Here is a 27,961-nt window from a genome sequence, read left to right on the forward strand (position 1 = left end):
GTTTGGTTGTAATGAATAGGCTCAAAAACTACTGGACCGATTTTAAAAATTCTTTCACCATTCGAAAGCTACATCATCCACGAGTAACATGGATTATATTTTATTTTGGAAATAGGGCTCGAGATATAGGTCAAAACTTAGACCCGGGTAACCTTCGGATGTGTATGTACAATATGGGTATCAAATGGAAGCTGTTGATGAATGCTTTAGTCCAGAGTATTTTTCATGCCGCTCCGTGACTAGGGTCTCGAGATAGAGACCAAAACGTGGACCCTAGAATGTGTTTGTACAATATGGATATCAAATTGAAGCTGTTGGTGAATGCTTTAGTACAGAGTATTTTTCATGCCGCTCCGTGACTGGGGTCTCGAGATATAGGTCAAAACGTGGACCCGGGTAACCTTTGGTTGTGTATGTACAATATGGGTATCAAATGAAAGCTGTTGATAAATGCTTTAATACGGGGTAATTTTCATACCTATTGATGACTAGGGTCTGGAAATATATGCCAAAACGTGGACCCGCCGTGTCGTTGCACCGAATTAAACCAAACTTACACACATTGTTAAGGAGGTATTGAAGATGGTGTCCGTATAGTTTGGATACCTATTGGTAGATAGGGTCTCGAGATATATGTCAAAACGTGGACCCGGGTAACCTTCGGATGTGTATGTACAATATGGGTATCAAATGGAAGCTATTGGTGAATGCTTTAGTTCAGAGTATTTCCATCCGCTCCGTGACTAGGGTCTCGAGATAGAGACCAAAACGGGGACCCTAGAATGTGTTTGTACAATATGGATATCAAATGAAAGCTGTTGATAAGTGCTTTAATACGGGGTAATTTTCATACCTATTGATGATTAGGGTCACGAAATATATGCCAAAACGTGGACCCGCCGTGTCTTTGAACCGAATTAAACCAAACTTACACACATTGTTAAGTAGGTATTGAAGATGATTTCCGTATAGTTTGAATACCTATTGGTAGATAGGGTCTCGAGATATAGGTCAAAACGTGGACCCGGGTAACCTTCGGATGTGTATGTACAATATGGGTATCAAATGGAAGCTGTTGGTGAATGCTTTAGTTCAGAGTATTTCCATCCGCTCCGTGACTAGGGTCTCGAGATAGAGACCAAAACGTGGACCCTAGAATGTGTTTGTACAATATGAATATCAAATGAAAGCTGTTGATAAGTGCTTTAATACGGGGTAATTTTCATACCTATTGATGACTAGGGTCTCGAAATATATGCCAAAACGTGGACCCGTCGTGTCTTTGCACCGAATTAAACCAAACTTACGCACATTGTTAAGTAAGTATTGAAAATGGGTTTCGTAAAGTTTGGTTATAATTCGGAGCACTGGCTACGGGTACAGCGTTCTTTTGAACCAGCCATAATGTCGCTTACTCTTTTAACGCTTGGGGCGGAACTGAACTGTCAAATTGACAGTGTGAGTTACAATGTGTCAATATTTCTTTCTGATTTGGATGCCATAAGGAAAAAACGTAAGTGCAACATGTAAAAATTGTTTGTGAATTTTTTTGGAGTGGATTTTGGAACAGTGAATAATTTCTTACGAAATTTGAGAATTTAATGTGAAATCCGAATGAAATTATGTGTTCGTGGAAAAAAAAATTTTTTTCGTTTTTTTTTTTGAAAAATATAAATGGATAATGGTTAAAAAAGCTCCAATGCTTAATAAAACATATAAATTGAAACGAAAAATTCATGGATGATCAGGAAAAAAGACGATTGTTTATTCATATGCGTTGATTTGAAATTTAAAAACAATCTTCTTTTTTCCTGATTTTCAATTTATATTTTATATTTACTCAAAAACAAATAGAAAAACAAAAAATATTGCTTGTGCCAAAGCGCTTGAATAAAGAATAAAGAAATAAATAATATGAAAATCATATATTTTCTGTTCTAAACCATATCTATTCTATTTTAGTGTGCCCAGCGAAGGGGGCCGGGTTTGCTAGTTAGATATACGTACATAAATATGTAAGCACATGTGAATAGAAGCTTTACTTATTTTTTCCATATTCATTGTAAATGAGATCAAAAAGCCAATGCATTCAATTAAAAATAATTTGTAGCTGACCATACACGTACAAGAATGATAGAGTAAGAGATGACGCCTTCCGAATTCGATGCGTATGATTGGTTGTAATCTTTACTGTGGAATTTTAAAATTTTATAGTGTGAGTTCCATCCTGGTTGTATTTCTACTATAGCAGATATTTGGTGACTTGACTTCATTGAACAGCTTGAATTCAAACTTCTTCTTCTTAATTGGCGCTATAACCGCTTACGCGATTTTGGCCGAGTTTAGCAAAGCGCGCCAGTCGTTTCTTTCTCGTGCTAACCGGCGCCAGTTGGACACACCAAGTGAAGCCAAGTCCTTCTCCACCTGATCTTTCCAACGCAGAGGAGGCCGCCCCCTTCCTCTGCTACCACCAGCTGGTACCGCATCGAATACTTTCAAAGCCGGAGCGTTTGTATCCATTCGGACGACATGACCCAGCCAACGTAGCCGCTGGATCTTTATTCGCTGCGCTATGTCTATGTCGTCGTAAAGCTCATACAGCTCATCGTTCCATCGCCTGCGATATTCGCCATTGCCAACGTGCAAAGGTCCAAAAATCTTACGCAGAATCTTTCTCTCGAACACTCCAAGCGTCGCTTCATCGGATGTTGTCATCGTCCACGCTTCTGCGCCATACGTTAGGACGGGCATGATGAGAGTCTTGTAGAGTGTTAGTTTTGTTCGTCGAGAGAGGACTTTACTGCTCAGTTGCCTACTTAGTCCAAAGTAGCACTTGTTGGCAAGAGAGATTCTACGTTGGATTTCAAGGCTGACATTGTTATCGGTGTTAATGCTGGTTCCTAAATAGACGAAGTCTTTTACAACCTCGAAATTATAACTGTCTACAGTGACGTGGGTGCCGATACGCGAGTGCGCCGACTGTTTGTTTGAAGACAGGAGGTACTTCGTTTTGTCCTCGTTCACCACCAGACCCATTCGCTTTGCCTCTTTGTCCAGTTTGGAGAAGGCAGAACTAACAGCGCGGTTGTTAAGGCCGATGATGTCAATATCATCGGCATACGCCAACAATTGTACGCTCTTATAAAAAATTGTGCCTGAGCGATTAAGTTCTGCGGCTCGTACGATGCTCTCCAACATCAGGTTAAAGAAGTCACACGACAGCGAGTCACCCTGTCTGAAACCTCGTTTGGTATCAAACGGCTCGGAGAGGTCCTTCCCAATTCTGACGGCGCTGCTGGTGTTGAGCAACGTCATCTTACATAGCCGTATTAGTTTTGCGGCGATACCAAATTCAGACATCGCGGCATACAGATAACTCCTTTCCGTACTGTCGAATGCAGCTTTGAAGTCGACGAAAAGATGGTGTGTGTCGATTCTCCTTTCATGGGTCTTTTCCAAGATTTGGCGTATTGAGAATATTTGGTCGATGGTAGACCTTCCAGGTCTGAAGCCACACTGATAAGGCCCAATCAGTTGGTTGACGGTGGGCTTCAGCCTTTCACACAATACGCTCGCTAGAACCTTATAGGCGATATTTAGAAGACTAATCCCGCGGTAATTGGCACAAATTGCAGGATCGCCCTTCTTATGGATTGGGCAGAGTACACTTAAATTCCAATCGGCAGGCATGCTTTCATCCGACCATATTTTGCATAGAAGCTGATGCATGCACCTCACCAGCTCCTCGCCGCCATGTTTGAATAGCTCACCCGGCAGTCCGTCGGCGCCCGCGGCTTTGTTGTTCTTTAGCCGCGTTATCGCTATTCTCACCTCGTCATGATCGGGCAGCGGAACGACAATTCCGTCGTCAACGATTGGGGTATCGGGATCTTCACTTTCTCGGTGACATGCGCAGCTGTCACTGTTTAATAAGTTCGAGAAGTGTTCCCTCCATAATTTAAGATTGCTCTGTACGTCAGTCACCAGTTCGCCGTCTTTGTTCTTACAGGAAAACGCCCCGGTCTTAAAACCTTCTGTAAGCCGCCGAACTTTCTGTAGAATTTTCGGGCGTTGTTCCTGTTGGCCAGCATCTCAAGCTCTTCGCACTCACGTATTTCGGCCTCTCGTTTCTTCTTTCGGATAATACGTCTCTCTTCCTTTTTCAGCTCTCTGTAGCGATCCCACATGGCTCGCGTTGCGCCCGATCGCAGCGTGGCTCTATAGGCGGCATCCTTTCTTTCTGCGGCAGCATGACATTCCTCGTCGTACCAATTGTTTTTTCGGGCTCGCCGGAATCCGATTTCTTCTTCGGCGGCGGTACGTAGAGAACGAGAAATGTTGCTCCATTGTTCGTGGATGCCGGTTTGTTGGGCAGTACTCTCTGAGAGCAGGAGTGAGAGTCGAGTGGCGAATCTTCTGGCTGTCTGTTGTGATTGCAGCTTTTCGATGTCGAACATTCTTTGCGTAGGTAGATGCACGTTTTTTGCTGCACAGAGGCGTGTGCGCAGTTTGGCTGCAACAAGGTAGTGATCCGAGTCGATGTTGGGTCCTCGGATCGTACGTACATCTAATACACTAGAAGCGTGTCTTCCATCTATCACAACATGATCGATCTGGTTTCGTGTTTTTCGATCAGGCGACAGCCAGGTGGCTTGGTGAATCTTCTTATGCTGGAATCTGGTGCTGCAGACTACCATGTTTCGGGCCCCGGCGAAGTCGATCAGCCTCTGTCCGTTACCGGATGTTTCGTTGTGCAGGCTGAATTTTCCGACTGTGGGACCAAAAATTCCCTCCTTGCCCACCCTGGCGTTGAAGTCGCCAAGCACGATTTTTATGTCGTGGCGGGGGCAGCGCTCATAGGAGCGTTCCAGGCGTCATAGAAAGAATCTTTGGTCGCATCGTCCTTCTCTTCCGTCGGGGCGTCGGCGCAAATTAGCGATATGTTAAAAAAACGGGCTTTGATGCGGATTGTTCCGAGACGCTCGTCCACCGGAGTGAACGACAGTACTTGGCGACGAAGTCTCTCTCCCACAACAAATCCGACACCGAATTTGCGCTCCTTTACATGGCAGCTGTAGTAGACGTCGCAATGTCCTATGGTTTTCTTACCTTGCCCCGTCCATCGCATCTCTTGGATGGCAGTGATGTCAGCCTTTACTCTCACGAGGACATCAACCAGCCGGGCAGAGGCACCTTCCCCATTAAGGGACCGGACATTCCAGGTGCATGCCCTCAAATCATATTCCTTATTTCGTTTGCAGGGGTCGTCATCAGCATAGGGAGGTCTCATCCGAGGCTTTTTCAAACTTTTCATTGGGTGGGGATTTTTAAGTGGCGGGTCCCAAACCCAACGCACAACCAGCTATCCTGGAATGTTTCTCCTTCTCACGTTAGCTCACTCCCGAACGGGTGTTCGGAAGCTACCCAGAGGATACGTGGGCTAATCCCGGCCGTTGTGAGCTGCTTGAACCATATGCAGAAGAATCGTCCTGGCCATTCCCAAGTGAATGGCGATCAGTAACTTTCCCCACTTGCGTGGACTTCTACACATGGAACCATCCTCCAAACTACTTAATACATATTTCAGGTATGAATTGATCTTTTAATTATCGTTCCTTTATTGTTCCTTGATTAAAATTCATTAAGTTATTACTAATGATTTCTGGGTCCTCATGGTCTGGGACCCAGACTAGTATATTTTATTAATATATCATTCTTTATGGAGTTTAAGGGTTTCAAGGATTTCAAGGCTTTGAATGGTTTGATGCTTGATGATTAGGCAGGTGGCCATTGCTGGCAGTCTTTGTAGGGGGAATAACGCAAAGGCCTTCGTGGACTTTGTGCCGTAACTGCAAGACTGTCGGAAGTGCGACTATTTCCTCCCCGTGGTGGCCACTGGAAACAGGATACCCCAGCACGGTCATGTCTCTGTTGGGGTCCTGGCTAATATAGTCGGGCGGGAAGAGTAAACTTCCTTGGGTAAGTATAAATCCCCAATCCAAGGTGGAACAGCATACGCCGAGGGATGCTTGGCTAGAGGGGGATCTAGTCGCTAGTATGCGGACTTGGGGCGCCCTGGCGAGGCCCCATTTCAAAAATGCCTTCCTGCGCTACCGGGGCACTGGCGCAGGTGACCGATATACCCCTTTACTCGTGGGAACAAAATGAATACCAGCAATCAAAACCAAAAAAATGGCGGAAGCGGCCAAGAAGGCTTCAACCAAGAGGCGAACAAAAAACCTCAAAAACCAGAGGCGGTCACACCTCAACAGGAAGAGGCCACCAAGCCTCAAACTAATAAGGAGGAACGGTCCGCAGTTGAAGGCGTGAGAACTGCCGAGACGACTCCAAACACCGATGGCGAAGGGCCGAAAACGGAACAGTCAAAAAGGCTCAGTGGTGCGGGCAAGAGAAGACTTGTACACTTCCTAAAAAAAGGGCTAACCAGAGAAGAAGCTTATGCTAAGGTTCTGGAGCCCATGTGCAAAAACACAGGAAAACCAACGACGGGGCCGAAACGACTAAGGTCGGTTGAGGACACACCACCCGAAGCAACAGCAAAAAAGCGGCCTAAAGATGATGGTCCACATCGAAAGACGCAGCTCTAAAGAGTAAAAAGTGGCAGCCCACTGCCACATACAAAGACATAACAACAGGAGTCAGGTTGGCAGTACTTGCTAGGGACTACCCCAACACGGTACTGACAACCGAACAAATGGACTCCATCCAACAACTCCTGTTAGACAAAATACTGGCGGGGAAAAACATGGCCACAAAACCAGCGTTCTTGGGCACTACTTACAAGGCAGGATACCTTGTCCTGCATTGTAAGGAGAGCACTTCGGCGGAATGGGTCAAGGCGGCCATTTCTAATGCGTCGCCGTGGGAGGGTACAACACTGTGGGCCACAGAGGAATCCAAAATTCCTCACTCTCGGATCGCAGTGGGGTACTTTCCCAACTCAGTCAAAGTCGAGACAGCCAAGATACTGGACTTTGTGCAGGGGCAGAATAAAGGCCTCAATGTTGATTCCTGGCGCCTGCTAAAAAGAGCCGAAAGAGGCTCCAACGTAACGCTAGTCGTAGCGGTAGACCAAAAATCAGACGCCAGCCTGAAGGAGTACAATGGTAGGGTAAACTACCGTTTCATACAAGTGACCCTCAGGCTGAAATCTGAAAATATAACGACCGAAGAGTTAGTTGACCAAATGGAGTCAGTGGAGTTACAATAAGAGGACGAAAGTCCTCCCAAAGACTCCGAAAACCAACCGGCGAAATGAGGTGCCTCCAGGCAAATCTTCACCATGCTAAGGCTGCCACCACTGAGCTTAGCAGAAGACTTGCCGGAGGAATCAACATAGGGCTGATCCAAGAGCCCTGGATCTACAGAGGCCGTCCTCAAGGCCTCAATGTCCAAAACACACAGGTAATTTATGACAAAAGCGCTGTCAAACCTAGGGCTGCGATAATCATAGATACCAATATTAAATTCTTGCCATTCACAGAATTCATGGATGGCGACACATCAACAATACTGGTCGAAGCGGAGTCTGGCGGAAGCAAGAGAGAGGTCGTAATCGCCTCAGCTTATTTCCCCGGAGACGCCGACATAGTACCACCAGAAAAAATAAGAGGCCTAGTGGAGTATTGCCAAACCCACAATCTAACCCTCGTAATTGGATGCGACGCCAACTCCCACAATGTGGCATGGGGAAGCACAAATACAAACAACAGAGGTGAGTCACTCCTTGAATTTTTATTACTTAGTAATATGACAATAGTAAACAGGGGTAATAAACCCACTTTTGTAAACGCAATACGACAAGAGGTACTCGACTTAACTCTAATTACTAACAAATCTTTGAATATGATCAGTAACTGGAGAATCTCGGATGAGGACTCAATGTCTGACCACAAACACATACTCTTTGACCTAAATGGGGTAGTAAAGTTCTCCACATTTTACAGAAGCCCAAAAACAGCAAACTGAAAAAGATACAATGAATGTCTTTCAGCTAAGCTTAATAACAGCGTAAGCAAAATAACATCAACAGAGGAACTAGAAGAGGCAGTAACAGAAATGACTGACTCAATCATGGCCTCATATCAAGACTGTTGTCCACTAAAAATTAAATCCTCCACGAAGAGGGTCCCCTGGTGGAACAACGAACTTGACAAACTTCGGAAAGCAACGAGAAAACTATTCAACACTTCAAAGAAAACAAACAAATGGGACGAATATAGGAAATCCCTAACTAACTATAACAAAGAACTAAGGAAATCCAAACGAAACTCTTGGAAAAACTTCTGCGAGGATCTAAAAGATACTCCAGCAACAGCTAGAATCCAAAAATCACTTTCCAAAGGTGACTCAAGTCCCATAGGCACACTAAAAGGTCCAAACGGAACTATTACCAACACATTCGTAGAAACACTAGAGCTTCTTCTAAAGACTCACTTCCCAGATTGTAAAAGTCATGACCCATCAATCGACAATAGTCTAGACATGGTAACTCACCATCAACGGAGATCTACGGACTCATTTGTCAATAAAATCATAAATTTCGAAAGGGTAGAGTGGGCAATTAACTCCTTTAAACCCTTTAAATCACCAGGGCCGGATGGAATATTCCCAGCACTTCTATCCAAAGGCACTGTGGAACTGATCCGAGTCATGGTGAAAATCTTTAGAGCTAGCCTAATATTGGAATACATTCCAAAGATATGGAGGAAAGTGAAGGTAATATTTATCCCTAAGGGAGGTAACAAACCCCCTGACTCTCCAAAATCTTACAGACCAATCAGTCTATCATCGTTCATGCTAAAGACAATGGAAAAACTACTCGAATACCATCTAAGAGAAGAAGTAATCTTCAAAAAACCCCTTCATAAGCTGCAATTTGCTTACCAAAAAGGGAAATCCACAGTCACAGCACTGCACACATTCGTTGTCAATATAGAAAAGGCCCTAAATCAAAAAGAAATAGCCCTATGTTCCTTTATGGACATAGAGGGAGCCTTCGACAACGCAAATTACAAATCCATGGAAACAGCACTCGAAAAAAGAGGTGCAAACCCAATATTAACTCACTGGATAAGCCAAATGCTTAATCAGAGGATTATTAAAGCCTCGTTAGGCCAAGCTGAACTTAATGTCACAACAGTAAAGGGATGTCCGCAAGGAGGAGTTCTTTCTCCACTGCTATGGTCCCTACTAGTTGATGACTTGGTGCAGCACCTAAACAATAAGGGATTTATAACCATTGGTTATGCAGATGACATATCTGTTATAATAAAAGGCAACCATGAAAGGACACTAACAGACTTAATGCAAAATGCCTTGAACGCAACATGGGAATGGTGTAAAAATGAGGGGCTATCGATCAACCCTAACAAAACCACAATAATCCCCTTCACAAGAAAAAGAAAGTTAGAGTTTCCTGCATTGAAACTAAATGAAACAGTGATAGAACTAAAGGAAGAGGTCAAATATCTAGGTTTAACCTTAGATAAAAAACTCACTTGGGAATCACACATAAATAATATAACAAAAAAAGCCACGAAATCCTTGTGGACAACCAAACAACTACTAGGGAGATCCTGGGGCCTCAGCCCTAGTATGGCCCTCTGGATATACACCCAAATGGTTAGACCAATCATACTGTATGGGGCACTAGTATGGTGGAGCAAATCTATCCAACAAACAGCGATAACCAAACTGGGAAAAGTACAAAGGCTTGCTTGTCTATGCATCACAGGGGCTATGAGAACTACCCCAACAGCTGGCATGGAAGCACTCCTTAATCTCCCACCACTTCATATAGCAATCCAAGAGGAAGCAGCTACGCAAGCACTCATGCTACACATGAAAGCAAATTTCAAATTGGGCAACCTCACCGGTCACCTAAATATCCTAAATAAAATCAAAAACACCATAAGCATGGCTCAAGTTTCAGACCACATCGACCCAATCCTCTGTTTCACAAAAGGATACACAGTTACCTTTCCTGAGAGGATCGAGTGGAAAACAAACCCAAAATGGATGAATGATGATTCACAAAAATGGTACACTGATGGATCAAAAACACCTTATGGTGTAGGAGCAGGTGTAGTGGGGCCCAGAATCCACAAATCATACACTCTCACCAGGGACACCACTATCTTCCAAGCGGAACTATACGCAATAATGGAAGCAGTAAACATCATGCAACGCAGAAACCACAAGAGAGTAAGGATTAAAATACTCTCGGACAGCCAATCAGTCCTAAAAGCTTTAGATAGCTATACATACAACTCAAAAACCCTCTTAGAATGCCACAAGGCACTCAATAATCTGGCATCCAAAAACAATGTATCATTAATTTGGGTACCGGGACATGAGGGATATGACGGCCACGAAAAGGCAGACTTTCAAGCCAAAAAAGGGGCAGATGAAAACTTCATCGGACCTAGTCCTATGTTCGGATTCAACAAAAACAACCTAAAACAAAAAATAAAATACTGGGCCAAAACTCTATTAAATCAGCATTGGAACAATGTAGAGGGTCTTAGACACTCCAAAAAGTTCTTAAGTTTCAACGCTAAAAGAGCCAACATGGCCCTCACGTTAAACAAAAAGAGCATTCGCACTCTCACAGGCGCCCTCACGGGTCACTTCACCTGCAACAAACACTTACATAAATTAGGCATAACTAACACCAGCACCTGCAGATTCTGCTGCGAAGATGAGGAGTCTATGGAACATCTCATTATCGAATGTCCGGGGTTGACGCACAGAAGGAAAAGGTTTTTAAACAAGTTCATGCTTACAGATGAAGACCTTCAATCACTCCCTCAGAAGGAGCTGGTACAATTCATAAGCATACTTAACAGTCAATAGACAGCATAGGGTGCACAATAGATCAATATGGTCGCAGTGCTAAAGGGCTACTCCTTAACCCTTTACAACCATTAACCATTAACCATTGATGATTAGGCAAAGAAAACTGGGCTTAAGTAGTTTTACGGTTATGTGACTGTAAATGTTATGTGACTGTAAATCAAAATCAATTAGGTGAATGAACCGGTTTATGTGTGTATGTGTTTGGTTGTATCTACACAATGTTGCCATTGATATTTTTGCTTACACACTTTTTCACACATCCGCGTTATCAGTTACAATTTTTCATTGTTTAATAAACTAAAGCCAAAAAACAAACAAATGCAAACATTTATCTATAATTAACATTATTCAACGGTATTTTTAAGCTATTTTAACAAAAATTATAATTTTTCTAAGCCTTATTTTGTAAATGATTTCGAAATGTACTGCTTGGCAACACTATGTGGTGAGAGAGCAATCAGCTGAGTCGGTATTGCGGGATTTTTTTAACAATCGTGAAATAAGATCTACGGTACTACGATACGGAAGGAAGGAACTTTTCATTTACATGGGGTGTGTTTATGGTGTTCACTGTTTTCAGCAAAAGAACGCAGTTGTTCTCTACGGGATGACTGCATACGTCAGTCACTGTTTTCAGCATTAGATTTGGCAGCGGAAATTGCGTATGTAAATTTTGCTGCTGTTCAAAAAGTTACCAAAAATGGTAACTTATGACAAAGGTGGCAGCCGTGCTTAATCATAATGAGAAGCAGAGAACGTTTATGTATACATTGACCCGATTTACACGAGGAGACATCTGGAAGGGAAACATTTTGTTCGGGGGTGAAGGACGGCCGCGGAAGAGAGAAGGGATTTTGTCTCCCGTACTCGGCGACACGCTTTGCTCTTCTTATTCGTATTTCCAATCTTTCCAATTTTTGACAGTTGCTTCATTCGTTTTTTTCTTTTGTGGGAGAAGGTTCTGAGTTATGTGTTGGTTTTCAAGCAAACGGAAGATAACAAAGATGACAAACATACGAACACTGCTTGGGAAATGCACGATTATTTTTGCTAGTAAAGTAGGTATAATTTAAAATATATTATGGGGCATGTTTATGTTGAATTCTAATTTTCCTCGCATTTCTAGTTACTCAAGTTAATTTTAAGTTAATTATTTACATATGAAGTATTTTTAATTCAATTTTTTTTTATTCAAGTATAAGAATTTATAAATATATTTCAATAAAAAAACAACAAATTATTTATTATTTAACCAGTTTGAATTTTTCATTCATATATTTAAGAAACTGTTGTCGAACGCTCTCTGCTTTACATGTAAGCGCGTACTAGAATACATCCGAACCAGACGATGCTAAAGTGTTAAATGTCAAAATGTCGCGGAAACATTTTTGCCCGTGTGAACGCGAATGAAACTTTAAAAGAGAATTTCCAGTGTCTCCCTTCCAGATGTCTCCTCGTGTAAATCGGGTCATTAACGTTCTCTGTGAGAAGAGTGACCGAATGTCAAAAGCGTAAGCGAAGGAAGAAAACACGAAAAAGGCTGCTGAGCGTGACGAACTCTGCACTCTTATATATTGCTCGCTAACCCCTCAACGTCAGCTTGTGAGCTCCAGCAACAGAAGTTGTTTGGTATGAACTGGCCTTAAAGCGGCCGTTTTCGTATTGACAAGCAGATGCCGCTCTAATAGCCGATCTGAAAGCAGTTCTGCCAACTTGGTTTTGTTCTCATTGAACTCGTTTTGTCAAATTTTCTTCAAACACCGAGAAAGGTTGGAATTTTATTCAGGTAAATAATCGTATGAAATAATAGGCATCCGATTAGATATTTATTTAATAATTGTGATTTGTGAAGGCCAAATTAGAAGCTATTAATTTACTATATTTATTCTCTGTCTAATAGGCTATATACCAATTGTCTTCCCAATTAAATTATTTAATGAATAGCTTTTGTTAAAATTATTTTTTTCCTATGTAGTAATTTTAATTTTTATAGACTAAAAGAAGTACCATCTTTATCATGACCGCGGAAGTTACTGAAATTAAAACTGATGCTGCTGCTAGTGCTAGTGCTTGTGAAATAAAACCCCCAGAGGTGCGCATTGAAGATGATGCTAGCGATTGCGGGTCTGAAGACAGCATCCCTGAACTTGAGGATGCCGCTGGTGGTACAACACAGTTGGGCGGCGGAGCTACTGGGCTCCCAGTCGATTTAGTCTCGAAGGCTAAGCAATCCCGAGGCGAAAAGAAGGCACGAAAAATAATGCTTAAACTTGGTCTGAAACAAATTCAAGGTGTTAATCGTGTTACAATTCGCAAGTCAAAGAATATTCTTTTCGTAATCAACAATCCAGATGTGTACAAGAATCCACACAGCGACACATACATCGTATTCGGTGAGGCGAAGATAGAAGATTTGTCTCAACAAGCTCAAGTTGCTGCTGCCGAGAAATTTAAAGCACCAGAAGCAGCAAATATTGCAGAGACATTGGGTACAACTACATCTGTAGCGCCTATTGCGGAAGAGGATGAGGAAGAAGTTGATGAGACTGGCGTAGACGAGAAGGACATTGAGCTGGTAATCACTCAGGCGAATACAACTCGCGCTAAGGCCATAAGAGCACTTAAGAAACACAATAACGATATCGTTAATGCAATTATGGAGCTTACGATGATTTAAGCGCATGTGTGTAACAACACGACGTTGGCATCGCACGTAGTCAAGAGTACCCGCCTTACGATACATTTGGAAAGAATACGCAACAACTGTAATACTACATACAAAAAATTTAGCTACAGAAAAACATTACGACCAGGCCAAACAGAAGAAAGTTACAAATGAATTAAATAGTTTTAGTTTAGAGTCGCTAAGCTAATAACTGTATTGCTGTTTATATCCTATTGCATTGCCATAAATGCAGAGGTAAAATGCAAAATATCTTTCTATCAATTAAAATCTAAAATACCAAAAGTTCATTAATCTTAATTGGGCGTCAATGTGGTCGAATACGAATATAAGAGAAAATACTATACATTAGCGAAACTGATGGTAAATCGTTCTCTAGGAATATTTTTTACTGTGTCTTGTAGTGTTTTTCGTGTGACACAATTTTATCGCAGTTACATATCAGAATAAGATGCGAAACTTTTTAAAATGATTCGTCATATTAACTATTTTATATTGACGCTTAATATACCCCGAGAAAAACATGTGACTCGTTACTCCTCAAAATATTAGCTTTCGAGTTTAAATATTTGGAAAATTTTGAGAAATTAAACAACAATTCTGAGCTCAATGACGTATTATTAGAGAGCTTTTAAGGAAAACAAGTTCTCCGATTTTTGTTGTTTTTGTAGCAACTCACCAAGCCCGTTCGGTTTGGTGTAGTTACCAGTCGACATCGTCTATCTCATCTAACGGATACCCAAGAAACATACCCACAGGGCTGGTGCTTTCTGTATCATCCCAGCAGGAATTGATTGCTGAGGATCTTACCATGCCTCTTAACTGTGAGCAAAGTAGCATCGCTGTGGAGAGCAGGCGACCAAATCGGCGTTGCATAATTCTGAACCGGCCGGCCAATTTATCTAAATTCCGTCAGCAACATTTCTTCGTTCTTGTCCCAAGTGCCAACGGCTAGTTATTTGAGGACCTTGTCACTGTTTTATGCTCTGGTCTTTTAAGGAAAACAAGTTCTGTGGTCCTGGTTGTTGTTGTAGCAGCAATACTAATACTAAAATACAGTGTAGTGTAAATCAGCGGACTTCTTCGCCTAGCTCATCTAACAGTAGGTCCAGGGAACTTGCTGTTTCGACAGGTTAGGGGCAGAGGGAGAGAGGTGTTAGATGCGTGGTTCTGTTGGGGTTGGTCCACATGCTGGAAATATGTTTGGTATGTCGCGGCTAATTCTGGGTAAGTAAGAGTTTAACCTGCTACAATATCCAGAACGTAGTTGTGCCAAGGTTACGCGGGTCTTTCGGGCTAGCTGGAGCTTTTCATCTACAGTGCGTGATGATTGGAATAGTTGAAGAGGTGCCTCCTGACGTGCCTGGAAGGCGGCTCAGGCTCAAGCAGGTGTCTACATGGGTGAGACCTACGGTAGCGCCCTAGCAGAAACTATTTGCTGAGCAGTTCGTTGGCATCCCGTTGCTATCCGAATAGCAGCGTTTTGGCAAGTCTGAAGCTTTATCTACTGCGTGTCACTAGTTCCAGGCGACCAGACAGGCGCAGTGTGGTTTAGAAAGGCCGGCCAATTGCCTTAAATGTCGATAGCTACAAGTACTGCCGGCAAACGGTTTGAGGACCTTTTTGCGTTTTTGGACTTGTGTGCGCATAGAAGGAAAGCTAATTGTCGAAGTGTACACCCAAAATTGTGTGGTTGTTAACAGTCGGAATTGGTGTGTCGTCCACTTTGACCTCTTTTGTCCAGATTGTTAAGAGGGTCGTAGTGGACTTTGTGGGGGAAAGTTGTAGATTCCTTGCAGTGAAAAAGCGAGAAAGATTGGTGAGATAATCGTTCACTTTGGCGCACAGGCCATCAATGTCTAGTTCTAGTTCAGTATAGTTCTCTGGTCCTGTTGTTGTTGTAGCAGTATCTTCGCCCTGTCAGTGTAGTGTAATTACCGGTCGTCTTCGTCTAGCTCATCTAACGGTAGGCGCAGGAAACTAGCTGTTTCGATGGGTTGGGTCCAGAGGGAGAGAGGTGTTAGATGAGTGGGTTTGATGGGGCATGTGAAAAGGTGGTTAGTGTCGTGCGGGGTGCCTTCACATGCTGGACATATATTTAGTATGTCGTGGTCGATTCTGGATAGGTAGGAGTTTAACCTGCTACAGTATCCAGAACGTAATTCTGCCAAGGCTACGCGGGACTCTCGGGGAAGCTGGAGCTCTTCGTCTGCAATAGGTGGTGGTTGGACTCCGATAACGGCATTCGGAGGTCGGGAACTTAAGAAAGTGGTAAGGGTCTCCCGATGAATGTCGTTAATGGCCTGTCTGTACACTGTCTGATCCTGGAGTGGTCTGTCTGTTGTGTTTTGGACCTCATCCACGTAGTTGAGGAAGTGTCTCCTGATGTGCCTGGGAGGTGACTCAAGCTCGAGCAGGTGTCTGCATGGGTGAGTGCACACATTAGCCGTGGTTATGATGGCAGTCTTTAGTTCGGCGAACACGAAATGTGAGTTTTAGTGATTTGCGATATTTATACCCAAGGGTGATAGAATACAAAGTTTGACCATCCGATTTGTTTGACCACTCACACACTGATCTACATATATTGAATATATTTCAATAATTTAAAGCACTTAGATTAGTATGTTTTACAAAAGCGAAAACAAGCGAAAATTTCAATCATTCCTTTTTTTTTTTTTTTTAATTCATGAAATTTGTTGTTGTTGTTGTTGTTGCAGCAGCATAAACATTCCCCGAGCGTATACGAGAAATGCTGCTGAAGTGACAGTCCTCGGCCGGTTACAATCTCGAAGTTTTGATGATGCATTTCAAGTAAAATAAGGTGGATTTTTGGAATATAGCAGCGTTGCAATTATGTACATAATCAGTAGTGTTCACATGTTTTAACACAATTCAGGTTCCATTAATCGGGCATTAAACAAACTTCACTTAAAACATTAATACTTAACAAACAAGAAATCAAAATCGATAGTGTTAAACTAGAACTTCAGCCGACAAATCTTATAACTGAATAAAACGCTGAAATACGAAGAGCCAGGAACACTTGCATGTTGTTGTTGCATCATATTCCATACAAATACGGAAGTAACAACCATTGTGTATATACATATATTATATAATTTGCGCGTACACCCTTTTTGGGTGTTTGCCGAGCTCCTCATCCTATTTGTGGTGTGCGTCTTTATGTTGTTCCACAAATGGAGGGATCTACAGTTTTAAGCCGATTCCGAACGGCAGATATTTTTTATGAGGAATTTTTCATGGCAGAAATACGGGGTTTGCCATTGCCTGCCAAGAAGCGACGGCTATTAGAAAAACTTTTTCTAAATTTTGGTGTTTCACCGAGATTCGCACCGCTCTTAATTCCGAATGGTGGTCACGCACCAACCCATTCAGATCCGGTTACAAAGAAACGACGATCGTGGAATGGTATGGAGTTCTAGCTTTACACAACTTTTACACCTTTAACTTATATACATTAAATACAAATATTTTATATAAGCATATTTGTTATATTGTTAATACAGCCATAAGTCACAAAATACTTTGAATTTGAAATGTGAATTGTTATTAATTTAAAATTTAATACCACGAAATTAATCTTTAATATCATACTTATGCATATCTATAAACAGATATATATGTAATATCGTGTAAATTTGACACTTATGAGTCGAAGCCTTATATAAGGCCTAACATAGATAAGTTCAACACAATTGCGTAACTATTTGACTTTTTAAGTACTTGTACTAGCTTTCAAACCTAAGCATACGTACTTGGCTGCGTGACTGTAAGCGTATGTCGGCCGGAGCTTGCATCCAAGGCTCGCCATCAGATTGCATGGGACAGGTAGCCCTAACAACAATCTGACAGACATGAAATGAAAGTTTTTATTAGCACATTTTATAAATTTTATGTATGTTGCATATGAATACAAATGACTTTCTTACTCGTATTTGCTTGGCTTGGCCAATGCGCACCGGTTTGCTAATGCCGCACTGTAACTGTGCCATGTGAAAAGAAGACACAAGTCCAAAAACCTCCATCATACCATCCGAAATAGAGTTATATATTTTCGTCTTTGCATCTGAGTTACTAAGATCTGCAAATACAGACATTCCGCACATTTCAAGTACTTATAAATTTTTAGTCACAATAAAACGTACCACATAGTTTACAGCCAGCTCCCCATGAATCAATATTAAGGAAGATAATCGATTGCAATTCAGGCAGATCTACAAGGTGACCGTCCAAATATATGTCCAATTTCTGTTCAATACGCTCACAATCGCGTTGAACAATTTGTTGCGTGCCGAAACCGAAATAAATTAGCTGAAAATTTAAAATTTACTTACTGCATAAAACAGATAAACAAAACAAATTATAGTCTACCTTATTAAAAATACGACTACTTAGTACGTAAAATCTAGATTCACGAGTTTTGTGAAAATTATATGTGACCAGCGCATCCACTCCAATGCTAAAATAGTTATAGACATGTATCGTTTTGATCGGATGTCGTTGAATAGGCAGGCGATAATGCAGTCTCTCAATTTGTAAATCGAAACGATCCAAATTAACAGAGCGCGCCTGTTTTATCTGAAAATCAAAATTTTTAGATTGCTTAAAGAAAATAAGAAGATAATACTTACATTCCTAAGTATTGTAGTTGGATCTAAAATTGAAGGGGGTTCCGGTCCCCAACCCATCACACGTGAAAGATCGTTACCCGTACCCAGTGGTATTATGGCAACTGAGGGCATAGGCTAGAAAACATTGTATATTTATGTATTTTTTATTAATTTCTTTATAATATGTATATAGCCATACAATATATTCATACATAATGTTACCTTTATATTGAGTGCGTATATTGTATTTAGCACCCAACCCACTGTTCCGTCGCCACCCGCCACCAACAATCGGCAAGGCCGTGGACTGGCCTTTGCTGCCCATTGCATGGCATCTTGGGGTCCCCGAGTACCCAATTCCATTACTTGGAGAGGATGGAGAAAACCGCGAAGCAAAGATACCACATCCGAACTTGTATTGCTACCAGATTTTGTATTGGCAATAACTATTAGAGGCTCCCATCCTTCAATGCTTGGTGGTTTGATGCCAGCTAAGTGCAATCTTACCGACTCACGCGTACGTGCAGCAACAATGCAATATGGTGGAAAAATCATGTCCCGGAATTCACCTAGATCACATTCTGCACGAGTATCTATATGTTTGTAGCAGTTGTTATGGTAACAGCGTTGACACCATGCACACCTCCAGCCATAGAGGCCCGCAGTAGCATGGTAATCGATTTCGTCGCTACAGGCAGCGCAAATCACCGCCAAAGGCAAATTGCCACGAACCCATAGATGGCGCATAGATTTTTCATTTCGCAGCCATTTATCTTTGCAACGATAAGTGATATCTATTTTTTTGGTACAAACGTTAGCGTTATGGGTACAAATGCCACAGCAATCACAAAACAGACCAGCCGAAGGGGTTAGAAGGACTTCGCAAGCATTGCAGTAACAAGCCTACGCAAATAAATAATATTGAAGTATATGTATAAAAAGGTATGTTATGTTGTATGTATGAATGTGCACACTACAGAATGTAGCTCGTATATTTAGCCCGCGACAAGCAACACATCAACATTGTGACCAGTTTTTAACCATTTTTCTTTCATGTTTTATAAACATTTGTTTTATAAAAGTATATTCCTTATCTTTCAAAAACCATATAAATCTAGAAAAATCTGGAAAAATTTTTGGTATGCAGTTCTTTAGCTTATTAGTTTTTTAATTACATATGTACATCCAAGAAGTGTACTTCTTAATGGATAAAATGCTCAACACCGTCAAGGAAAAAAATTATAAAAAATCAAATTTAATAAGCTCTGACCGCATAGCAAGTTTTTTCTTTACTTTGGCATGAAATTTAAAATTTTAATATGATTTTTACTAGAAAAGTAAAATGGTCGAAACTGGGGAAAATATTTATGTGCTCTTGTTATGTCGCAGGGTGTGCACATATTTTGTAAACTAGCCTTTTCTAGGATTTTGATAGACTTCCAGCTATGTTTAGTTTTCCCTGGTATGCAAATAACGTCTTCCACCAATAAACTGCGACAAAAAACAAATAATGCGCATAATGCCAATAATGATCCAATTAATGCCTCCGAACTTAATTCAAAGCTGGTGAGTTGTATATTCATTTCGAAGTTATATTTTACTCCCGCATGTATTTGGTTAATTTATAACTTCTCCGGGACTGGAATTTCATTTTGAGTAAACCATTAGCCCTTTTCTGAACTATTTTTATCTTCCTTGTATTTCGTGTTTTTAATATGCCATGGAAATTTTATTGATTTATGCTTCAAAAGCATCAAAAACTGGCAGCTGTCAAATTTCGCGTAAGGATTCTCATTAAAAACAAAAGTAGACATATATCAAGGCGAATTCTTGGACTCATATGTCGATAACCAAGGCGAATTGAATACTGAAGGTAACGTCTTCCGAAAATGTCACTTTGTTTTTCCCGATTTTGACAAGTCTGACTTGAGACTCCTTTCCGATACAAAACCAACAAAAGGAGAAGAAATTACATGTTTCTCAAAATTCAGTAAATGGTTTGGTAGTATTTAAAGAGATTTAAACTAAGAGATTTAAACCAACCAAGCTAATGAAAGCGAAATGGCGCATGTTAAATTGCCAAAGCACAAATGAATATAAAGCCTCTAATTGTATTTTTATTTCGTTTTTATACGGATGGCGCCGTGACAAGAAAGTGTGTGTGTACATATGTATACAATTTCTAGTGTTTAGAAGTTTCTATTGCTTTCGCCTACTCTTCCTCTCACAAACAAGTAATTTCCTTTCCTTTTATTTGTTTATTCATGGGCTCTGAGGAAACAGTGAATTCGGAAGGCAACATTGTATTCCACCATTCTTGATCAGAAATGCCACAAGAAAAGAAAAAGCCGAACTATGTTGTATAGCCCACATTACGTTGGAGCTAGAAGCAACCGACTATGGTGCGAATGGAACTACTTTTCGAAACTTTATTTTAGGCTGACATCCGAATGTACACGCCAAAGAAAAAAAAACACAAATCAACCCGTCTACCGCTACTACCTTGAATAGATTTATCTTGGTGATAACAGTAGTACAAAAATAAAAAGTTACATGTATTTTATATTTCCTTCCGGTACTCAAATGCCAAACCGATTATTTACAAGGCGAATTGATTGAATTAAGAAAAGAAGACATGTAAATAAAGTATTTCGAGATTGAAATAACTGTTAATAAAATCTTACACGAATTAGTAAGTAAGCAAGAAGTATGGGGACGTTTCATTTAAAACCCCACCCATTGGAAAGAGGGTAGTCTATTACAAATCTGTTTATATGTGATGGCATACGCATATAAGTAAAAACATACATGCATTTTGTTTTTTGCTTTCTGGATCCAGACCACTTGTCAAGGAAAAGTCAAAAATTAATGGCAACACAACTTGCTTTACTTTATTTCCAATACTTAGATGCCAACCAATGTCAGCAGCACTAGTACTTTCAATTTGTTTACTTCATTTGAGGGTCTGACTCAAGGATCGTCTTGGGTCTTGCTCATAATCAAGCAAATCGCTTTGATTGTCGAGATTCCAGCACTGATAATTATTTTATCTGGCCAATGATACTGTTGCGAAATCAATACGTTTTTATCCAAACAAAACGTTTGACAATAATTCTTCTGAGTTCGATCACTAGATTGCTAAATAAAAGTAACAACTAATGGAAACACAACATGCTTTATTTAATTGCAACAGTTAATCGTTTTACCCTACTTTACACGTTCTCACGTTAACTTTAGACTGAATACCCTATGCGCATGCACCTCTGCTTAATAACTCGTAATATGTATCTAGATTTGGTATAAATTTGGTATCCCCACAAAACGAATATGGCTTTGCAAGATGTCGTTGCTCAACACCAGCAGCGCCGTCAGAATTGAGAAGGACCCAAGGCGAATTTATTAAGGTGACAGCATTCACCCAGCTGAATTTTTCACCGTAGGTATGGCTTATGTCAAAATGATATGCTTTGTTTGTATGTATTGGTATTGTGGGGGACTAAAACCCCCACATATGCTTTTTATTTTATATTAACACTCTTTATTTGTGATGTTTAATTCAAGGCAGTTAAAATAAAACTAATAACTTATAAAGGAACTCTAGTTTTTATATGTCTTGTCGTTTGCAAGAACGCTTCTCGAATGATCTCTTTCTTAGAGCGCATAACGACGTTAAAATTAAATTGAATAATGAATAATGAATTCAGTGTGGCCAAAAGGATAGGTATAGGTGTGTTCCCGTACGACACTTTCAGCTGTGTTCCCACACGACTCCCCCCAAATGAAAGCCTTATCTGGGAACCAATAAGGTTGAGTTTAATGCTTATGATTAATCCGTGGAGCGGGTTTCCACCTAGTGTTGTACGGGGAGGCTCGTTTTGGCGCAAGGCTGCTGCGAACTCCCTGATCTGATGAGAACGCGTCGGTGGCCCAGTGGTTGGTATTACAGTATTTGACGGAATGCTTGGCTGCCGTGAGGTTGGATGAATTACCCAGCAATTCCGGAAAGGCTTGAGCATGGCTGTAAATTTGTTGGAGGTGAGCTGAAGTCTGCGGGGGCGGCAGATGAGCTTGAAACTGCGGCTGCGACAGATGAGCTTGAGATTGCGGCTGCGGCAGATGAGCTTGAAACTGCGGCTGCGACAGATGAGCTTGGGTCTGCGGGTGCGGCAGATGAGCTTGAAACTGCGGCTGCAACAGATGAGCTTGAGATTGCGGCTGCGGCAGATGAGCTTGGGTCTGCAGGTGCGGCAGATGGGCTTGAAACTGCGGCTGCGACAGATGAGCTTGAGATTGCGGCTGCGGCAGATGAGCTTGGGTCTGCAGGTGCGGCAGATGAGCTTGAAACTGCGGCTGCAGCAGATGAGAGTGGGTCGGCAGATGAGCTTGAAAGTGAGGTAACCGAAATATCCGCGCCGGTATCGACGAGCAATTTCGTACCTGTTGTACGGTGATATAGGAATCATCGACGAGGAATTGTCTTGTCACCAGTATCCACCGTGTCTACTGAGGGCGACTGGCGTTTTCCTGGAAGGCACAAGGCTGCGTGCACTTGTTGGCACGTGCGCCGAATCTCCGATGATAACAGCACGTGGATGTTGGTTTTGCATTTTCCATGATGCGTGTTGGTAAGTCGTAGGGGTCACCAATTATGTGGCTTTTTCCATGATGCGTGTTGGTAAATCGTAGGGGTCACCAATTATGTGGCTTTTTCCATGATGCGTGTTGGTAAATCGTAGGGGTCACCAATTATGTGGCCTTTTCCATAATGCATGTTGGTAAATCGTAGGGTCACCAATTATGTGGGGGACTAAAACCCCCACATATGCTTTTTATTTTATATTAACACTCTTTATTTGTGATGTTTAATTCAAGGCAGTTAAAATAAAACTAATAACTTATAAAGGAACTCTAGTTTTTATATGTCTTGTCGTTTGCAAGAACGCTTCTCGAATGATCTCTTTCTTAGAACGCATAACGACGTTAAAATTAAATTGAATAATGAATAATGAATTCAGTGTGGCCAAAAGGATAGGTATAGGTGTGTTCCCGTACGACACTTTCAGCTGTGTTCCCACAGTATGTTTACATTCGTATGTTTACATTTGCTTGCTGATTTTGACGTGATGGTTGCACCAAACGCAACAACAAATACATGTAGGGTTTTACTTATATGTGTTTGCTGTCACCTGTAATAAATTCGCCATGGAAGGACCTCTCCGAGAGGTTTGGTACCAAACGAGGTTTCAGACAAGGTGACTCGCTGTCGTGTTACTTCTTTAACCTAATGTTGGAGAACATCGTACGAGCCGCAGAACTTAATCGCTCAAGCACAATATTTTATAAGGGCGTACAATTGTTGGCGTATGCCGATAATAACATCCGTTGAAGCGACGCTTGGAGTGTTTGAGAGAAAGATGCTGCGTAAGGTTTTTGAACCTTTGCACGTTGGCAACTGCGAATATCACAGGCGATGGAACAATAAGCTGTATGAGCTTTACGACGACATAGACATAACGCAGCGAATAAAGATTCAGTAGCTACGCTGGCTGGGTCATGCCGTCCAATGGGTACAAACGCTTCGGATCTGAAAGTATTTGCTGTGGTACCGGTACTAGTTAGTGGTAGCAGAGGAAGAGGAAGGCCTCCTTTGCGTTGGAAAGATCAGGTGGAGAAGGAGTTGGCTTCACTTGGTGTGTCCAACTAGCGCCGGTTAGCACGAGAAAGAAACGACTGGCGCGCTTTTTTAAACTCGGCTGAAATCGCGTAAACGGTTATCGCGCCAGTTAAGAAGAAGAAGAGTTTCTAGATTTGGCAACCCGAATCTTCTGGACACTTCTACCTAGCCTTGTTCTGTCTCGTCATCTGGTGCTAAGGCGAACTCACACCATGAAACTAATGAGGGCCCCGTGTAAATGAATTCCCTCCACCATTCCGTTCCGTAGTATCATAGATCGTTGTTTCATCGTGTCAACTGATACGGGTGTACGTTTACGTTGGTGAGTGTGAGCACCATTAATATCTCATTCGCCCGCTATTGTCAGTGGGTTCCCGTAGTTTCTTGGTTCGCTGCAATATTACAACGCATACATGTATGTATTTACACAAGATTAATTAAAAGTAGAATCCGAAAAGGATATAAAAGACTTTGGGGAATTCTAAAAACTCAGTTTACTTTGAATTTTTCAATTATAAGTATTTAAATAGCGAAATTTTTCCATTAACAAAAAAACGAAGTGTTTTCGTCAGTTATTTTTGGTGCCCTTTGTGCCCATTTACACGATGTCTCCTCTGGAAGGGAAACATTTTGTTCGGGGGTGAAGGACGGCCGCGGAAGAGAGAAGGGAATTTGTCTCCTGTACTGGCGACACGCTTTGTGCTTCTTATTCGTATTTCCAATCTTAAAGCAATTTTTGACAGTTGCTTCATTCGTTTTCTTCTTTCGTGGAAGAAAGTTCTAAGTTATGTGTTGGTTTTCAAGCAAACGGAAGATAACAACGATGACAAACATACGAACGCTGCTTGGGAAATGCACAATTATTTTTGCTAGTAAAGTAGTATAATTTAAAATAGTTATGGGACATGTTTATGTTGATTTCTAATTTTTCCCTGCATTTCTAGATACTCAAGTTAATTTTAAGTTCATTATTTACATATGAAGTATTTTTAATTTAATTTTTTTTATTCAAGTATAAGAATTTATAAATATATTTCAATAAAAAAAAACAACAAATTATTTATTATTTAACCAGTTTGCATTTTTCATTCATATATTTAAGAAACTGTTGTCGAACGCTCTCTGCTTTACATGTAAGCGCGTGCTAAAATACATCCGAACCAGACGATGCTAAAGTATTAAATGTCAAAATGTCGCCGAAAACAATTTTGCCCGTGTGTCCGCGAATGAGACATGAAAAGAGAATTTCCAGTGTCTCCATTCCAGATGTCTCCGTGTGTAAATGGGGTGTTACATATTTCAACAAGAAGTACTGCCAGATTTCTGTAAAAGCAAATTATATATACAAACCATATATTTATATATCGCACTTGTTACGTTAAAGCGTAACAACTCAAAAAGAAAAGGAAAAGAGTAACAACTCAAAAATTTGTTATTTTAGCGCAACTACTGAACAGAGAGGAATGAAACAACCGTTATATTGTTTTTAATGATATTTTCGTGCAATTACATATTTTTTTCCTTGTAATACCTATATTATTAATATTTACGGAAACAGTTTTTCGTCTCTACTGAAAATGTTCAGATTTTGAGTTGTTACGATTTAACGTAACAAGTGCGATATATCTATATATATCTATATATATATATATATGTGTATATATAATTTGCTTTTACAGAAATCTGGCAGTACTTCTTGTTGAAATAAGTAACCAAATTAGGAGAAGTGTTGGTAAGTTTTACGAACTTGGAAATCAAATAACTTAAAATCTATAACTTTCTTAAGGGTGGTGGTTTTTGCTTTTAGAGTATGGAATACCTCCTCTACCCACACTCCTATAACTTTTTTTCAAAAACGCGGGCCATTAATATACAATTTTTCCTTTGGTATTGATAAACAATATTTTTATAAACAATTAATGGAAATTTGAAAAACTAGTAAAAATATCGCGTTTCTACTTATATGACCACGGGTATATATGTACATACAATAATCAGAGTTTAGCTCAGAATTATTAAATTACTTTTGCGAAGCTTAAAAAAATTTTATATTTTGAAACGGACTACGTTATTATAACAACGGTGAATAATTATGAAAACAAGTCAATAGGGACATATTTTTACAGAGTTCTTTTGTTTTGCTTTTATTATAGCGTCTTCGTCTGGCAAAGTTAATCCTCTACATTAATTAAGAATTCATCAAACAACTGATAAAAACAGACGAAAGTAGCTATTTACCTAAAATAAAAAAGATAAAATATAAATACATATGGTAAGAAATGCGGTGTCACGAAAGCCACAGGTCGTAAGCGGCTTTTTATTGTTGATCATTACGATTGCAGACATGTCGGCGGAAGGTAGTATCAGCCCGGATAACAAAATCGGGGAATGTGCTGTTCCTACAGCAGAAGCTGGGGAATCCCTAGCGTACTTTGGAACCGATAAACTCTCGCATGTACACGAGGATCTGGCTCGGTATGATCACTACCGTGTATACAATGTTGAGCTGGATACAGATCAGCACGTCGACATTTTCCAAAAAATGGAGCAGCAGAGTGATAGTTTAACTTTTATGGGGCATGCGCGTGAAATTGGCCAGAAACTGACCATTTTGGTAGCCGCGCATAAAGTGGCTGATTTTGCAGATTTGCTGAAGACATACGGGGTAAAGCATCGCATATTGGTGAGTTTTCTTTTATAAATAAGTGTACGCATATACTGAAAAAAAATTAATTACTTTATTCGACTTGTATCGTTTCAGACATTTAACTTCCAGGAGAAAATCGACCGCAATATTAAAGAAGTTCTGCCCGCTGACACTGCAGCTCCTGCGCTCGACTGGCGACACTTCTTCCATTTGAAAACTATTTATGCGTGGTTGGAATATATGGTAGATCAATATCCCAAAGATTTGTCCTTAATTGAAATGGGCAACAGTACGCAAGGTGTCCCCATTAAGGGTTTAAAACTATCACGAAACGCTTCCAACAAAGCTATTTTCATAGAGAGTGGCATCCATGCACGCGAATGGATTGCACCCGCCGTAGCTACATACCTTATCAACGAGCTGCTAACCTCTAAGGAAGAAGCAGTGCAAACGTTAGCAAATAACTACAACTGGATTGTATTTCCTTCTGTAAACCCAGACGGCTATAAATATACATTCGAACATGACCGTATGTGGCGTAAAAATCGGCAATTATTTGGCATATGCCGTGGTGTTGACTTGAATCGCAACTATCCGGATCACTGGAATACCACCGGTGCTAGTGGAGACCCATGCCGTTATGATTACTCTGGTCCAAGTGAAGGTAGTGAAATTGAAACTAAGCGTTTGACAGATTTCCTTCAGGCACACGTGGATAAGGAGCAAATTAGAACATATATAGCATTGCATTCCTATTCACAAATGATTATGTTCCCATATGGCTACACTAAAAAACATGTATCCAACTATGATGATTTACAAGAGTTTGGTCGTAATGCTGTCGGGGGTATACGAGAATTAACTGGTCGTAATTATACTAGCGGTAGTATAATTGAAACGATTTATCCCTCAAGTGGCGGCAGCATGGACTGGGCTTACAGCAAAATGAATATACCAATTGCATACACTTTCGAGTTGAGAGGGCCACCAGATAGTTCGGACATGTTTATATTACCTGCCAATGAGATTGAGCCTACGGCCCAAGAAGCGTTCGTTGCCATTAGAACAATCATAGAAGGAGCCACAAAGAAGGGTTACTTCAATTAATTTTTTAGAAGACCATTTGAGCATTTGTAAATTATAAAGCAAAATATAGCAAAGCACAAACACATATGTATATGTATTTATACTTTTAGCTGTAAAGGATTTCCCCCAGTGCATACTTTATATATTTGCATACTTTATTGCTTTGGAGTCAAGTAGTATTTTGTGAGTAACTAATTAACCCTCATCCATCATTAATTCATTGCCACGAACTAGTTGCGTAATTTTTTTTTTTGCTGTCGTCTTACATTCAGTGACATCTACCGGTTAAAACGAGCGTTTGCTTAAAAGTATATGTGTATATGATTTCTCGTTGAGACGAAATCCCAAGATAATTC

At 40.7% G+C, this 27,961-nt stretch overlaps 5 protein-coding genes across 7 annotated transcripts; 4 read left to right on the top strand and 1 right to left on the bottom strand.

The window, feature by feature from the left end:
* Nucleotides 1-6,766: 6,766 nt before the first annotated feature.
* Nucleotides 6,767-7,231, top strand: LOC128868723 (uncharacterized). Its single transcript, XM_054111149.1, has one exon. The coding sequence runs from the start codon at nucleotides 6,767-6,769 to the stop codon at nucleotides 7,229-7,231; it is 465 nt and encodes a 154-aa protein (XP_053967124.1).
* A 5,327-nt stretch (nucleotides 7,232-12,558) lies between these two features.
* Nucleotides 12,559-13,849, top strand: LOC128866293 (nascent polypeptide-associated complex subunit alpha). 2 transcript variants are annotated; one of them, XM_054106897.1, is made up of 2 exons: nucleotides 12,559-12,667; nucleotides 12,875-13,849. In XM_054106897.1, the coding sequence occupies exon 2, from the start codon at nucleotides 12,899-12,901 to the stop codon at nucleotides 13,556-13,558; it is 660 nt and encodes a 219-aa protein (XP_053962872.1). In that variant the 5' UTR covers nucleotides 12,559-12,667; nucleotides 12,875-12,898; the 3' UTR covers nucleotides 13,559-13,849. The 2 variants fall into 2 exon arrangements, with proteins under 2 accessions (XP_053962872.1, XP_053962874.1); XM_054106899.1 differs by having other exon boundaries at nucleotides 12,568-12,667; nucleotides 12,857-13,849.
* A 2,172-nt stretch (nucleotides 13,850-16,021) lies between these two features.
* On the bottom strand, nucleotides 16,022-19,993 carry LOC128866292 (diacylglycerol kinase epsilon). Its single transcript, XM_054106896.1, has 7 exons — nucleotides 19,614-19,993; nucleotides 18,421-19,101; nucleotides 18,220-18,333; nucleotides 17,960-18,166; nucleotides 17,734-17,899; nucleotides 17,518-17,669; nucleotides 16,022-17,433 (listed from the first exon to the last, which is right to left on the bottom strand). The coding sequence occupies exons 1-7, from the start codon at nucleotides 19,779-19,781 to the stop codon at nucleotides 17,317-17,319; spliced, it is 1,605 nt and encodes a 534-aa protein (XP_053962871.1). The 5' UTR covers nucleotides 19,782-19,993; the 3' UTR covers nucleotides 16,022-17,316.
* A 2,185-nt stretch (nucleotides 19,994-22,178) lies between these two features.
* On the top strand, nucleotides 22,179-22,649 carry LOC128868724 (paraneoplastic antigen Ma6E-like). Its single transcript, XM_054111150.1, has one exon. It carries the CDS (start codon nucleotides 22,179-22,181, stop codon nucleotides 22,647-22,649), a length of 471 nt encoding a protein of 156 aa, XP_053967125.1.
* Nucleotides 22,650-25,682: 3,033 nt separating this feature from the next.
* On the top strand, nucleotides 25,683-27,692 carry LOC128867539 (zinc carboxypeptidase). Of its 2 annotated transcripts, XM_054108845.1 has the most exons (4): nucleotides 25,683-25,954; nucleotides 26,026-26,144; nucleotides 26,215-26,555; nucleotides 26,634-27,692. In XM_054108845.1, exons 3-4 carry the CDS (start codon nucleotides 26,217-26,219, stop codon nucleotides 27,624-27,626), a joined length of 1,332 nt encoding a protein of 443 aa, XP_053964820.1. In that variant the 5' UTR covers nucleotides 25,683-25,954; nucleotides 26,026-26,144; nucleotides 26,215-26,216; the 3' UTR covers nucleotides 27,627-27,692. The 2 variants fall into 2 exon arrangements, with proteins under 2 accessions (XP_053964820.1, XP_053964818.1); XM_054108843.1 differs by having other exon boundaries at nucleotides 26,026-26,555.
* Nucleotides 27,693-27,961: the final 269 nt, after the last annotated feature.

Source organism: Anastrepha ludens, chromosome 6 (genome assembly GCF_028408465.1).
Source record: "Anastrepha ludens isolate Willacy chromosome 6, idAnaLude1.1, whole genome shotgun sequence".
Lineage (NCBI taxonomy): Eukaryota > Metazoa > Arthropoda > Insecta > Diptera > Tephritidae > Anastrepha > Anastrepha ludens.

Bases quoted from the DNA above. Each gene is read 5' to 3' on its own strand.
- LOC128868723 (XM_054111149.1), top strand. From the start codon at position 6,767: ATGGCCACAAAACCAGCGTTCTTGGGCACTACTTACAAGGCAGGATAC.
- LOC128866292 (XM_054106896.1), bottom strand. From the start codon at position 19,781: ATGAATATACAACTCACCAGCTTTGAATTAAGTTCGGAGGCATTAATT. The intron at 18,334-18,420 runs GTAACATTATGT...AATGTTTTCTAG, and splicing joins TATACGCACTCAATATAAAG to CCTATGCCCTCAGTTGCCAT. The intron at 17,434-17,517 runs GTAAGAAAGTCA...CATGTCTGTCAG, and splicing joins GCCAAGCCAAGCAAATACGA to ATTGTTGTTAGGGCTACCTG.
- LOC128868724 (XM_054111150.1), top strand. From the start codon at position 22,179: ATGAATTACCCAGCAATTCCGGAAAGGCTTGAGCATGGCTGTAAATTT.
- LOC128867539 (XM_054108843.1), top strand. From the start codon at position 26,142: ATGGTAAGAAATGCGGTGTCACGAAAGCCACAGGTCGTAAGCGGCTTT. The intron at 26,556-26,633 runs GTGAGTTTTCTT...GTATCGTTTCAG, and splicing joins GGGTAAAGCATCGCATATTG to ACATTTAACTTCCAGGAGAA.
- LOC128866293 (XM_054106897.1), top strand. From the start codon at position 12,899: ATGACCGCGGAAGTTACTGAAATTAAAACTGATGCTGCTGCTAGTGCT.